Source organism: Procambarus clarkii, chromosome 32 (assembly GCF_040958095.1).
Source record: "Procambarus clarkii isolate CNS0578487 chromosome 32, FALCON_Pclarkii_2.0, whole genome shotgun sequence".
Lineage (NCBI taxonomy): Eukaryota > Metazoa > Arthropoda > Malacostraca > Decapoda > Cambaridae > Procambarus > Procambarus clarkii.
Window position 1 is genome coordinate 28,022,893 of NC_091181.1, and position 15,140 is coordinate 28,038,032.

General features: G+C 48.6%; 1 protein-coding gene across 1 annotated transcript in view; it reads left to right on the forward strand.

Moving 5' to 3' along the window:
• The window catches only part of Ehbp1 (Eps15 homology domain containing protein-binding protein 1), a 380,163-nt gene that overhangs the window by 364,964 nt on the left and 59 nt on the right, over positions 1 to 15,140 (forward strand). The window contains exons 27-28 of the mRNA XM_069334860.1: positions 8,694 to 8,817; positions 14,507 to 15,140. The exon at positions 14,507 to 15,140 is cut by the window's right edge and continues 59 nt beyond it. Coding sequence (XP_069190961.1) covers positions 8,694 to 8,772 — 79 coding nt within the window. The 3' untranslated portion in view covers positions 8,773 to 8,817; positions 14,507 to 15,140. The remainder of the gene's footprint in view (positions 1 to 8,693; positions 8,818 to 14,506) is intronic.

Below are 15,140 nucleotides of genomic sequence, written 5' to 3' on the forward strand. Positions count from 1 at the left end.
CTGGTGGACCAAACTCTCACAAGTCAAGCCTGGCCTCGGGCCGGGCTTGGGGAGTAGAAGAACTCCCAGAACCCCATCAACCGGTGGCCAGGCTTGGGGAGTAGAAGAACTCCCAGAACCCCATCAACCAGGTATCAACCAGGCTCCCCAACATAACCCGAGGCGGCAATACAGTCCATAAGACGTGAGCAAAATGTCCAATAAGCCTCAACAAAAACATTAGGACCAAATAAGAGACCTTGCGGAAGAACTCCTTCTCCGTCAACGTTGCCACGGCAGCCCTTGACCGCGGAGACAACACTAAGACTCCATACACACGGATGAACCAGCTTTAGGCCAAGTAAAGAGCGGGGGTTCCGTAGCCTTAGGGGCCAAAAACGAGGTCTTTGTCAACAGCATTCCTGCGTCAGCATTACACCCCCCCCCCTCTGGGTATGCTACACAAGAGACAGTGTAGTAGGGGCCTCGTAGCCTGGTGGATAGCGCGCAGGACTCTTAATTCTGTGGCGCGGGTTCGATTCCCGCACGAGGCAGAAACAAATGGGCAAAGTTTCTTTCACCCTGAATGCCCCTGTTACCTAGCAGTAAATAGGTACCTGGGTGTTAGTCAGCTGTCACGGGCTGCTTCCTGGGGGTGGAGGCCTGGTCGAGGACCGGGCCGCGGGGACACTAAAGCCCCGAAATCATCTCAAGATAACCTCAAGACACAGAGTAGGCAGCTATTCCAGGAGAGCTGCAAGGCACCGCACCCCACCTCAGACTTGGGCTGGACGGTATAGAGCGACGACGGTCTCGCTTCGTGCAGGTCGGCGTTCAATCCCCGACCGTCCAAGGGATTGGGCAACATTCCTTCCCCCCGTCCCATCCCAAATCCTTATCCTGACCCCTTCCCAGTGCTATATAGTCGTAATGCCTTGGCGCTTTCTCCTGATAGTTCCCTTCCCTTCCACATCAGACTACAGCAGCAAGCCCCCATAGTGTGGAGTACGAGCCCCCATAGTGTGGAGTACGAGCCCCCATAGTGTGGAGTACGAGCCCCCATAGTGTGGAGTACGAGCCTCCATAGTGTGGAGTACGAGCCTCCATAGTGTGGAGTACGAGCCCCCATAGTGTGGAGTACGAGCCCCCATAGTGTGGAGTACGAGCCCCCATAGTGTGGAGTACGAGCCTCCATAGTGTGGAGTACGAGCCCCCATAGTGTGGAGTACGAGCCTCCATAGTGTGGAGTACGAGCCTCCATAGTGTGGAGTACGAGCCTCCATAGTGTGGAGTACGAGCCTCCATAGTGTGGAGTACGAGCCTCCATAGTGTGGAGTACGAGCCTCCATAGTGTGGAGTACGAGCCTCCATAGTGTGGAGTACGAGCCTCCATAGTGTGGAGTACGAGCCTCCATAGTGTGGAGTACGAGCCTCCATAGTGTGGAGTACGAGCCCCCATAGTGTGGAGTACGAGCCCCCATAGTGTGGAGTACGAGCCCCCATAGTGTGGAGTACGAGCCCCCATAGTGTGGAGTACGAGCCTCCATAGTGTGGAGTACGAGCCCCCATAGTGTGGAGTACGAGCCCCCATAGTGTGGAGTACGAGCCTCCATAGTGTGGAGTACGAACCCCCATAGTGTGGAGTACGAGCCTCCATAGTGTGGAGTACGAGCCTCCATAGTGTGGAGTACGAGCCTCCATAGTGTGGAGTACGAGCCCCCATAGTGTGGAGTACGAGCCTCCATAGTGTGGAGTACGAGCCTCCATAGTGTGGAGTACGAGCCTCCATAGTGTGGAGTACGAGCTTCATGTTAGGAGACCCGACACAAGGCAGCCAGCCCAGCCAATCTGCATTCATAACTCTCTATTTCGTGAAAAAAAATCCACAAGGGCCGTGACGAGGATTCGAACCTACGTCTGTGAGCATCTCAGACGCTGCCTTAGTGGAGTGTGAGGATGAAGATGGTGGAGTGTGAGGGTGAAGATGGTGGAGTGTGAGGGTGAAGATGGTGGAGTGTGAGGGTGAAGATGGTGGGGTGAGAGTACTTTCAGAGCTCCTCCTCGGAGAGGTGGCTCCCCCTTCACATAAGCAGCTTAGCGGGACGGCAGAGAGGGGGAGTAGTGAGGGAGGAAGAGAGAGAGAGAGAGATGAGAGGAGAGCAATGAGAGGGGAATGAGAGAAAGGGGGGAATGGATAGGAGGTATAAGATGATGAACAAGGAGAGAGGAAAGATAATGATGAACAAGGAGAGGGGAGGTGGTGAGAGGGAGGAGAAGGGGGGAGGGTGAGAGGGAAGAGAGAGGGGGGTGAGAGGGGGGAACGCGGTCAATCTGGGACCACTATCAAAATTCGTTCAAATATCCATTGACAGTAAAATGGACAGTGTTAGGGGTGAGGCGTTTGAGAACGCGGGCGTTTTTCTCAGTCTCCTGCTTCTTTGCATGGTACCACTTGGCCCACGGTGCCACTTGGCCCACGGTGCCACTTGGCCCACGGTGCCACTTGGCCCACGGTGCCACTTGGCCCAGGGTGCCACTTGGCCCAGGGTGCCACTTGGCCCACGGTGACGGTGTGTGGCCAGCAGCCAGAGAGGTGGCCCTCGTGTGGCCAGCTGCCAGAGAGGTGGCCCTCGTGTGGCCAGCTGCCATCAAGAGATTAGCCTTAAGGCAGTAATGCTAGACGACCATTTTAAACATGCAGAGTCAACGGTGGTGGTGGTGGTGGAGGATGGTACTCCCGGTACTCCCACACCCTGGTACACCACGCCCCGGTACCCCCCACACCCTGGTACCCCCCACACCCTGGTACCCCCACACCCCGGTACTCCCACACCCTGGTACACCACGCCCCGGTACCCCCCACACCCTGGTACCCCATCCCCCGGTACTCCACACCCCGGTACCCCCACACCCCGGTACCCACCCCGGTACTCCACACCCCGGTACCCCATCCCCCGGTACTCCACACCCCGGTACCCCCACACCCCGGTGCCCACCCCGGTACTCCACACCCCGGTACCCCATCCCCCGGTACTCCACACCCCGGTACTCCACACCCCGGTACCCACCCCGGTACTTCACACCCCGGTACTCCACACCCCGGTACCCCATCCCCCGGTACTCCACACCCCGGTACTCCACACCCCGGTACTTCACACCCCGGTACCCCATCCCCCGGTACTCCATCCCCCGGTACTCCACACCCCGGTACTCCACACCCCGGTACTTCACACCCCGGTACTTCACACCCCGGTACTCCACACCCCGGTACTCCACACCCCGGTACCCCATCCCCCGGTACTCCACACCCCGGTACTCCACACCCCGGTACCACCACACCCCGGTACCCCCACACCCCGGTACTCCACACCCCGGTACCACCACACCCCGGTACCCCCACACCCCGGTACTCCACACCCTTCAAGCTCATTGAAGTGCAAACTAACATAAATACCGGTAGTAGGTCCAAGAGACCCAACAAGCGAGGAGCATCATTCAATCAATTCAATTTCAACAATAAGAGGATCGACTGGGAAAAAAATATAGACCTTGCAACCATTCAATGGGAGACTGTCTTGAGCAACAAAACTCCCACACAGGGAATAGCTCAACTGACAGCTGAAGCTTACAAGGTCTGCTTGAAGCACGTGCCTGTGAGGAGGGACAGAAAGAGGACCACTCTAGGAAGAGAACGCAGACGACTGTACAGGAGAAGGAAAAAAATAACGGAAATGCTTAAGCAGACACGACTATCACAAGCAAGGAAAATAAATCTAAACAGGGAGATGGAAGAAATAGAGCAAACGTTGAAGCGATCATACGAGTCTGGGGAGATGGAATTGGAACAGAAAACTATACAAGAGATAAAGAAAAATGCAAAATATTTTTTTCACATACGGAAAATCAAACTAAAAAATCAGCAGTATTGATCTTTTAATTACAACCGAAGGTTCGTACACCGAGGACAACAAGGAAATTGATGAAATTCTAGAAGGCCAGTATGAGGCTATGTTTAGCACACCAATAAACAACATGAAAGTTGAGGATCCAGACAGCATCTTTATGAATGACATTCAAGCTGCAGATAATATAACGGATATTAACACGAACTCTGAATACTTTGAAAGAAAAATTGACAACATGTCCATGCACTCGGCCCCCTGGTCCTCACTCGTGGAACTCAATATTCATACATAAATGTAAAGTACCAGTAGCGTGAGCACTCAGCATAATACGGAGAAAGAGCCTGGATACAGGGGAGATACCAGCAGCACTTAAATCTGGAGATATAGCTCCTCTGTACAAGGGCGGTAGTAAAGCTTTGGCAACAAATTATAGACCAGTTGCACTAACATCACACATAATAAAAGTTTTGAGAGAGTGATTGGGAATCAGATTTCCAGTTTTATGGAAAATAAGCTACACAACCCAGGATAACAATGATTTGTAGCGTGAAAATCCTGTCTGTCACAGTTACTCAACCACTATGACAGAATCACAGAAGCCTTTGAGGAAAAACAAAATGCAAATGTTGTCTACACAGATTTTGCAAAGGCATTCGACAAATGTGACCATGGAGTGATAGCCCATAAAATATGATCAATAGAAATAACGGGTTAAGTGGGGTGTTAGAGTTTCAACTTTTCATCAAGCAGAATGCAGAGAATGCCGGTCAGTCAAGCCCAAAAGCATTGAAAAGCTCTGTACCCCAGGGCACAGACAGTCCTTGCACCACTGCTCTGTATCCCAGGGCACAGACAATCCTTGCACCACTGCTCTGTACCCCAGGGCACACAGTCCTTGCACCACTGCTATTTCTCATTCTTATCTCTGATATAGACAAAAATACTAGTCACAGCTTCGTGTCATCTTTTGCAGACAATACAAAAATCAGCTTGAAAATTGCCACTGTAGAAGACACTGAAAAACTACAGGCAGATACAAATATAGTATTCGATTGGGCAACTGAAAATAACATGATGTTTAGCGGGGATAAGTTCCGGATACTGAGGTATAGTGGAAACGAGGAAAAAAGAAACACAGGGCACAGGACACAATCAAACCTACTCAAAGAAGGAACGCAACATGTAAAAGATCTGGGGATTGTGATGTCTGACGACCTGACATTTAATGAACATAGCCGAGCAAATATAGCGGTGGTCAGGAAAATTCTTGGATGGATTATGAAAATGTTCAAATCCAGAGACCCCACCGCAATGCTAATACTATTTAAATCACCGGTGCACTCCCGTCTTGAGTATTTCTCGGTACTTACTTCCCCTTTCAGAGCGGAAAAGATCTGTGAATTAGAGGGAATACAGAGAACACATACGGCACGCATAGAAAGGGTAAAACATCTAAATTTTTGGGACCGTCTCATAACTGTCAAAATGTATTCTGTGTAAAGGAAACGTGAAAGATACCAAATAATATATACATAGAAGATGCTAAAGAGCCAGGTCCCAAATTTGCACAGTAGAATAGCAACATACTGGAGCGAAAGACACGGAAAGAAATGCAGAATAGAACCAGTGAGGAGTAGAGGTGCCATAGGCACAATAGGAGAACACTGAACATTAGAGGTCCAGACCTGGTCAACACCCACCCTGCAAACATTAGAAAATTATTGTTGGAACAAAGGTGGATGTATTCAAGAGGCACTTAGACAGGTTCTTGCAAGAAGTACCGGACCAACCAGGCTGTAGTGGATATATGGGCTTGCGGGTCGCTCCAAGCAACAGCCTGTTGGACAAAGTTATCACAAGTCGAGCCGGGCTCAGGGAGTAGAACTCTCGTAATCCTGACCAGATACGCTCCAGGTATGCAGCATCACTTACCATCATACAACCTCGGAAGGAAGCAACAGCAGAAGCAGCAACAATAGCAACAGCAGCAACAGCAGCAGCAACAGCAGCAGCAGCAGCAGCAGCAGCAACAACAGCAGCAACAACAGCAGCAACAACAGCAGCAGCAGCAGCAGCAACAGCAACAGCAGCAGCAGCAGGAACAGCAACAGCAGCAGCACACAGCTGTTTACAGTGTCAAATACGTGTACTGGGTGGGGGCGGGGATTTGAGCGCAGAGCAGGGAGTTAACACACACAGGAATATGTGCTAAGAATATGTAACATGTTTCTTAACCAATGACAGCATAACACCGCAGTAAGATATTGTGTGTGTGTATCTCTCTCTCTCTCTCCTGTATCACCCGATGTGGTGATAAGGGCCACATATCACCACTAGAGAGAGACCCCAGCCGGCGGTGCCCGGCTGGGGTCTTTTGTTTTTTGTTTCTTTTTTTCACCTATCTACCCCACCTCCCCCCTCTTCCTTCCATTTATCCCTTCTTCCCTAATTTCATACTCCTCCCTCTTTCCCCTCATCTTCCCCCCCCTGCTCCCCCCCCCTCCCCTCGTCACACTAGGGGTAACACACTAGGAACAATCACTAGGCCTGGACGCACAAATGAACTAAGCCACTGTAAGAACTAAGCACAACAAGTGCAACATAAACATTATCTGTGAATTAGGTTGTCCAGCAAAAACACAACGTTAAGTGTTTTATTTTGTTTACCATATTTATGCAATTACAACGTCATGAGCTTAACAATGGGTAGTCCTTACGTTGTACTTCGTAATAACTGACCTTAAACTTGGCAGTGTGTGTGTGTGTGTGTGTGTGTGTGTGTGTGTGTGTGTGTGTGTGTGTGTGTGTGTGTGTGTGTGTGCGCGCGCGCGTGTGCGTGTGCGTGTGCGTGTGCGTGTGCGTGTGCGTGTGTGTGTGTGTGTGTGTGTGTGTGTGTGTGTATTCACCTAGTTGTGTTTGCGGGGGTTGAGCTTTGCTCTTTCGGCCCGCCTCTCAACTGGCAATCAACTATTTACTAACTACTTACTGTGTGTGTGTGCGTGTGTGTGTGTGTGTGTGTGTGCGTGTGTGTGTGTGTGTGTGTGTGTGTGTGTGTGTGTGTGTGTGTGTGTGTGTGTGTGTGTGTGTGTGTGTGTGTGTGTAACCAGAATGTGTAGCAGCCGTTGTAGGTCCGGACATGGGCCGTGGTGGTAAATGTCATGCCCCCCCCCCCATGTGTCCTGTGGGTATATATCCTGTTGCCATAGTGTCGGCATCAGCCTGGCAATACTGGAGAACCTAATTCCTAATGTGGGGGGATTCAATTCTCGTGTGTTCATAAATAGACAAGAACGGCAGAGGTTTGGTGGCGGCGACTGTAGGTGGTGTGGGGGTGGTGTTGCAGGGGGTGGGGGGGATTTTGCTGGGGGAAGGGGGTGTAGGTGGGGAAGGCAGCTGAGGTCTCCCCCACCCCCCCTCCATCCCCCCCCCTTCCTCGGTAGCCGGACTCGACACAAGTAAATAAAGATTTATATGAGGCTGGCGGTGAGGAGAGTGGAGTGAACGCGGCTCCATAAATCCTGTCCATGTACCTTCCTGCTGAGCTGTGTTGGTGGGGTGGTTGGTGGGGTGTTGGTAGGGGTGGGGGGTTCCTGCGGGTTGGTGGGGGGGGGTAGGTGATGGTGGGGGTTGTTGCAGCAGTTGGAGTGGTGGCCGCGGGGTGGAGGGAGGGTGTAGGGGGGGTGGGGAGTGGGGAAGGCCATGTGGAAGATCCACCAGGAGAGTGTGGAAGGAGGCGGCCATAACTGTGACCTTTCCATATCAGAGTCTGCAGGACAGAGCTGCAGCTCTTGTGCCCCGGCTTTCCATCTGTCAATCGTCTAGGGCAATAACTCGGACATCTTTTGACTCCTGTTAAGTATAATAACTCTGGCTTCAGTTAGCGTCTCCTGGCCGTCCCTGCGGCTCGGACGTCTACACGTAGCCTCGCGCAGCAACGCCGCCTCCCAGTAGCACGTCGCATTATGACGTATACTTCACCAGAGGCCAACAAACTGTCGTACTCGAAAATGGCAGCGGCTAGCGAAGGTGACACAATGTCCCGTTTTCTGTTCATGGGTCCTGTGGTAGGTTAGGATAAGGGCACTTTAGTCCGACAGTCTCTCTTTTTTTTATATAATACACTAGGTACATCTGCATTTGTGCAGCTACCCTAGACTATATGAAGAGGAGTAGTGTCAAAAAGCTAACTAGGTGATGCTAAAAAATCCCCATCACTCAGGATGGTTAGTCATACAGAGGCATGTGATAGGCAGTCTGCACTGGCAGACTCCGGATGCATTTTGAGGATATCAACAACACAAGAGTGAATAAGGTAGCAGTGGTAATACAAGTCCCCATTTCGCAGGATGGTTAGTCATACAGGGCCATGTGTTCAGTAGCAGGCACTGGCAAATTTTGGGTACACTGTGAGGATATCTTCAAGAACACGAGAGTAAATAAAGTAATTTCTTGGCGTTTTCTCCCGAGAACGGACTGAACCATATGTAAAGTTACGCCTGCAGTCTTCCTGGAACGTCACTGGAGTCGGCGCCCGTCTTGATCTATAACTGCGGTCTCCTGGTGCTTATAGTGAGTCCTAGAAGCACTTTGGCACGATGCCAGTAGCTTGTACTAAACCTTTAATATGGAACCTGTCCATCTTTGCCTCACTTGTGGTCTCTGTTTACAAGTGTGTCTTGGGCAGTGTCGACCACTGAGAGCATGAACCCACCCGTACAGCAGTGCCAGGGGGCACTGCTCTGATTAACTCCTGATTGCACTGATTAACACTGATTGCTCCAGTGATTAACATCGTATCTTTCGTTGCAGCATCGACGAGGACGAGCAGATCGAGCATGACGTGTCGAGGGCGAGCATCAAGGCGCAGGAGAAGTGCGCCCTCATGTAGGCGTTGGTCAAGGTCCACCTCAACCCTTCACCCTTCAAGTACAAGGTGAGTGTGCCCCGCCTTCCCCGTTACCTGGTCCTGTAAATGAGGCCTCCTAGTTACACACACTAACAGGTAGAGTGGCCCTAGTTATTACCTAGTACCTGGTGTCTACTAGTTATTACCTAGTACCCGGTGTCTACTAGTTAGTACCTAGTACCTGGTATATCCTACTTGTACCCGTGTACCTAGTAATCTAGGTGTTCCTGTGCACCCCTAGAGCACAGTCACAATTGCTCACGAGGCCCCATCATATTCCTAGCTGGTTGTCTTAGGTTGTCGTCTTAGCTGGATGTCTTAGCTTGTCGTCTTAGCTGGATGTCTTAGCTTGTCGTCTTAGCTGGATGTCTTAGCTTGTCAGACATCCTTATTCCCAGATTCTTGACATGCTGCTTTCTTCATTGTGTTTTGTGCCCAGTATTTTTTTATGGTCCTCATTTTTACCGTACTCGAGTCCCTGGAGTTTATCACTGCCAGTCTCAAGACATGTTCCTTTGCGGATAGCGAGAAAGAGGAGGACGCAGACTTAGATATAGCTTAGAGGACGCAGACTTAGATATAGCTTAGAGGACGCAGACTTAGATATAGCTAGAGGACGCAGACTTAGATATAGCTTAGAGGACGCAGACTTAGATATAGCTAGAGGACGCAGACTTAGATATAGCTTAGAGGACGCAGACTTAGATATAGCTTAGAGGAAGCAGACTTAGATATAGCTTAGAGGACGCAGACTTAGATATAGCTTAGAGGACGCAGACTTAGATATAGCTTAGAGGACGCAGACTTAGATATAGCTTAGAGGACGCAGACTTAGATATAGCTAGAGGACGCAGACTTAGATATAGCTTAGAGGAAGCAGACTTAGATATAGCTTAGAGGACGCAGACTTAGATATAGCTTAGAGGACGCAGACTTAGATATAGCTTAGAGGACGCAGACTTAGATATAGCTTAGAGGACGCAGACTTAGATATAGCTTAGAGGACGCAGACTTAGATATAGCTTAGAGGACGCAGACTTAGATATAGCTTAGAGGAAGCAGACGACACTTCAAGAGAAAGTGTCTTCAAGAGACTTGGAAGACTTCAAGAGAAAACTAGATTATTTTTTTTTCAAGGAATGCCGGACCAACCGGGCTGTGGTGGCTATGTGGGCCTGCGGGCCGCTCCAAGCAACAGCCTGGTGGACCAAACTCTCACAAGTCGAGCCTGGCTTCGGGCCGGGTTTGGGGAGTAGAAGAACTCCCAGAACCCCATCAAGCAGGACACTACTTGCAGAGGGTTCCTGGACCCCTTCTACCCCAATACTTCAGAAGCAGGAGCAACATTAACGGAAATGCTGAAGCAGACACGACTATCCCTACAAACAAAGAATAATTTAAACTGGGGAATCAAAGAAATAAAATGAAGAAATCATATCAGTTTGAAGAAATGCAAATAGAATAGAAAGCCATACAAAAGATGAAGAAAAATACAAAATACTTCTTCACATATACGAAATCAAAATCTAGAACCACTGCCAGTATTGGACCTATTCTTACAAGTAAAGGTTCATACACAGAGGATGACAAAGAAATTAGTGAAATCCTAAAAAAAAGCCGAGTTGAGGACATGTTTAACACCCCAATAAACAGCATGAAAGTGGAAGATACAGACAGCTTCTTTGTGCAAGATATCCAAACCCCTGAAAAATAACTGATATCAACACGAACGCTGCAAAATTTAAAAAAAGAAATTAACAAAATGCCCCACGCCCTCAGCCCAGGGTCCAGACTCGTGGAATTCAATATTTATAAAGAAATGGAAGTGCCAGTAGCACAGGCACTCAGTATAGTGTGGAGGAAGAGCTGAGGCACGGAGATGCGCTTAAATCAGCAGAGACAAATCTCCTCTACACAAGGAAAGGAGCAAAACATTGGCTAAGAATTATAGATCAGTTGCACTAACGTCCCACATAATAAAAGTATTTGAGAGAGTGATCAGGAGTAAGATATCCAGTTTTGTGGAGCCCAGTGACCTCCACAATCCAGGCCAACATGCATTTAGAGGGGGAAGATTATGCCTCTCGCAGCTACTCGACCACTATGACAAAATCACCGAGGCATTAGAAGAAAAACAAAATGCAGATGTGGTATACACGGACTTCGCAAAGGTATTTGATAAATGTGAGCATAGAGTGATAGCCCACAAAATGAGGTCAGTAGGAATTACAGGTAAGACGATGGATATTACATTATCTGTTAAACAGAACGCAAAGAGTAACAGCTAATCAAATAAAATCGAGTCTAAGAACAGTGAAAAGCTCTGTACCTCAGGGCACAGTCCTTGCACCACTGCTTTTCCCTATTCTCATACGAGATATAGACAAAAATCCAAGTCACAGCTTCGTATCATCTTGTCAGCAGATGACACAAAATCAGCATGAAAATTACTTCTGCTGAAGACGTTGAAAAGCTACAAGCAGGTATTAAAAAAGTTTTCGACTGGGCAGCAGAAAATAACATGATGTTTAACGGTGATATATTCCAGGTACTCAGGTACGGTAAAAATGAGGACCTTAAACATAATACGGGGTACAAAACACAATCAAGTCTGCCCATAGTAGGAAAACAACATATTAAGGATGTGGGAATAATGATGTCTGACGACCTAACGTTTAGGGAGCATAACCAAGCAAATATTGCGTCAGCCAGAAAAATGATAGGATGGATTACGAGAACTTTCAAATCCAGGGATCCCATCACAATGGTTGTACTATTCAAATCACTTGTGCTGTCCCGTCTTGAGTACTGCTCAGTACTCCCTTCCCCCTTCAGAGCAGGAGAGATTGCTGAAAGAGAGGGAATACAGAGAACATGTGTTGACCAAGACACACACAAGAAAGTGAAGGGACAACGACATTTCGGTCCGTCCTTGACCATTCTCAAGTAGATTGTGAATCACAATCTACTTGAGAATGGTCCAGGACGGACCGAAACGTCGTCGTCCCTGCACTTTCTAGTGTGTGTGGTTTGGTCATCATATTTCAGCCACGTTATTGCGACTCCTCGTCTGCAGAGAACATATACGGCATACATAGACACGTTAAAGCATCTAAATTATTGGGATCGTCTGAAAGATCTCCAAATGTGCTCCCTAGAAAGGAGACGAAAGAGATATCAAATAATATACACATGGAAAATACTAGAGGGCTAGGTCCCAAATTAACACGGTAAAATAACAACATACTGGAGTGAATGATATGGAAGGATGTGCAGAATAGAACCAGTGAAGAACAGAGGTGCCATAGGCAGAATCAGAGAACACTGTATAAACATCAGAGGTCCACGGTTGTTCAACGTCCTCCCAGCGAGCATAAGAAATATTGCTGGAACAACCGTGGACATCTTCAAGTGGATTGTTTTCTGCAAGAAGTGCCGGACCAACCGGGCTGTGGTGGATATGTGGGCCTGCGGGCCACTCCAAGGAACAGTCTGTTGAACTCTCACAAGTCAAGCCTGGCCTCGGGCCGGGCTTGGGGAGTAGAAAACCTCCCAGAACCCCATGAAGATACAAGGTACCTGATAAATGAGTTAGAAATTTGCAAAAAAAAAAAAAATTGACAAAGTCCTCCATGAAGTTTTTAAAGTAGATCCGGATCGGTCACTAAAGCCAAGACGCGTAATGGAACGGACTCTTCCTCAGGACACACGTACTAACACGGTTGTGACACCAGACGCCAAAAATATACTTTAAGTACTGAATGTGACGAAAGCCATAGAACAAGACATCACCTCAGACACCTAGCCCACACCCCTGCACATTGACAGAATAACATCAGCAGCATATGCCAAGCTGGCTAACATTCGTGTAGCCCTCAGCTCCTATACACAACCTTTACGAACCCCGCTCTTGAATATGCTGCCCCAGCATGGAACCCTTACCGGAAGAAAGTACAAGATAAAACCAGAAAGGGTTCATAGCTATGCAACAAGGCTCGATCCTGAGCGGCGAAGACCGAACACAGTAGGAGTAATCCGGGGAGAAATTCAGGAGCCATGAGGAGGATTCGAACCCGCTCACTTGGTGTTCCCTAGCACACGCCCTAGACCACACCACCACCACATGGTCAGGTTGAGGACGTTTACTTGGGGGAGAACCAAGTGAACGGGTTCGAATGGTGTGAGGCTTATGGGGCTGTTGCTACGTTCACATAGTTATTGTCCTCGTATTATGTATATTGTATTAAACTGTGGTTGACCAAGTTTTTCCATTAGTTGGATGTAAGACTGCAAGTTGTTCCTATTTATTTTCATTCCCTTTAACCTTCCCGACCGTCCAAGTGGTTGGGCACCACTCCTCCCCCACCCCCCCCCCCCCCGGTCCCATCCCAAAATGCTTATCTTGACCCCTTCCCAGTGCTATATAGTCGTAATGACTTGGCGCTTTCCCCCTGATAGTTCCCTTCCCTTCTCCCCCCTCCCTTTCCTTATTCTGTTTAATTTTCGTATTGCCTGCTAGTCCTGTGCTCTAGCTGCTTGCATGCAGGGTGTTCATCGCCCTCACCTTGCACTGGGTCAGTACGCTGGCTGTTGCACGCCCTCATCACTAACTCCACTTTCCATACTTCTCCCCGTTCTCTTGATTTGTAACTCCGTTAAAAATGCAGCGAATATGACTAAAAAAAAGTACGAACCTAATCAGTCCACCGAACCTATTGAGGCAGATGCTCGGAAAACACCGGAATTAGTGTGTTTTAGTGCTTACTAATAGGTCGCATTTTTAGCGGATTGACAGGTTCCGTTGAAAATGCGACCTATTAGATTAGAGAAGGGCTCGCATGTGTTCTACCCGCGGATAGAATCTCGTCTATCGAGGTTGGATAGTTCTTTATTGGATAGTTCCTGCCCTCAACACAATTCTTTGTGGTCTCACATTGCTAAGGTAAGATTAGTATCAGGAGAAAGCGTTAAGCCATTCCGACTGTATATCACTTGGAAGGGATATGAGGATAAGGGTTTAGGATAGGCCATAGAAAAGGAATGGTGCCCAACTGCTTGAACGGTCAGGGATTGAACGCAGACCTGCAAGAAGCGAGACCGTCTCTCTCCCGTTCAATCCAAGTGGAGAAATCTCTCTCACAAGTCAATTTGTCGTTCATATCCTCTCTGATTGAACTCTCCCGTTCAACCCCTGCCACAGTCTGGGCACTTGGGTGTTATCTTGGTTAATCTCAAGATATCCAAGATAACATCTGCTGAATGTGTTCCTTCCGTTCTTCCTGCTATCATAGCATGAACCTGTAACACTCCCGGTCTGGTGATAGTTAATGTTTAGGTTATTGACGTGTGTGTGTGTGTGTTTATAGCCTAATATAGTCGTGAGATGTTGACCAGACCACACACTAGAAAGTGAAGGGACGACGACGTTTCGGTCCGTCCTGGACCATTCCCACAATCTACTTGAGAATGGTCCAGGACGGACCGAAACATCGTCGTCCCTTCACCTTCTAGTGTGTGTGGTCTGGTCAACCATACTTCAGCCACGTTATTGTGACGCCTCGCCTGCCTAGTCGTGAGATCACAACAGGACAGCAAAAATTGATCATGATCCTCATCTCGATCTTCAGAAATCATCTCGCATGCCCAATCGTCTCTACACCCCCCCCCTCCCTCTACCCCACCCCACCCCACACACTAAACAATTCGTCTGTTTCAGGGATTGTCAGACACGGAGCGGCCTGCCTCAGCACCACCTTGGGGAGAAACACACACGTTGCTCAAGTGCACTCCCAAAACAGAACTTTAGATAACAAATAGAGTGCGTCAAGGTGACAGAGTATCCTCCCCCCCCCCCTCCGGCCCCCCATCCCCCCCCCCCCTTCCCTCCCTCCCTCCCCGTCTCAGGAGACGTTTGTGCCCACCTCAAGACTTGTAAACTACAAGCTGTGTTATCTTTGTCGAAACAACTTTATACCAGCCTACTGTAGTAGACACTTTTACAAGTTTGACTCTTTTGTTTTGTACCATGGCAAATATTTGTTATAATGACGCGTGTTTAATGTATTATACTAGTTGAGAGTATTATATTGATTTCAGGATCTTGTTTTGACTCAAATTATATATAACTTTGCTGCAGGCATTATACTACATTATAGGTATCAAGTGATACTCGGTATTTTTTGTTTCACGTATAATGTGTTGTGTGTGTGTGTGTGTGTTCCATGATACCTTAAGGTACATGATATGTACCTTAAGCCACGTGTACTACCATTGCTTTGTTATAGCAGGTGTGTGAAGGTGTGTGCTGGGAAGCTTGCACTTAGCACCCACGGCCAGGTCTCACCTTGCCC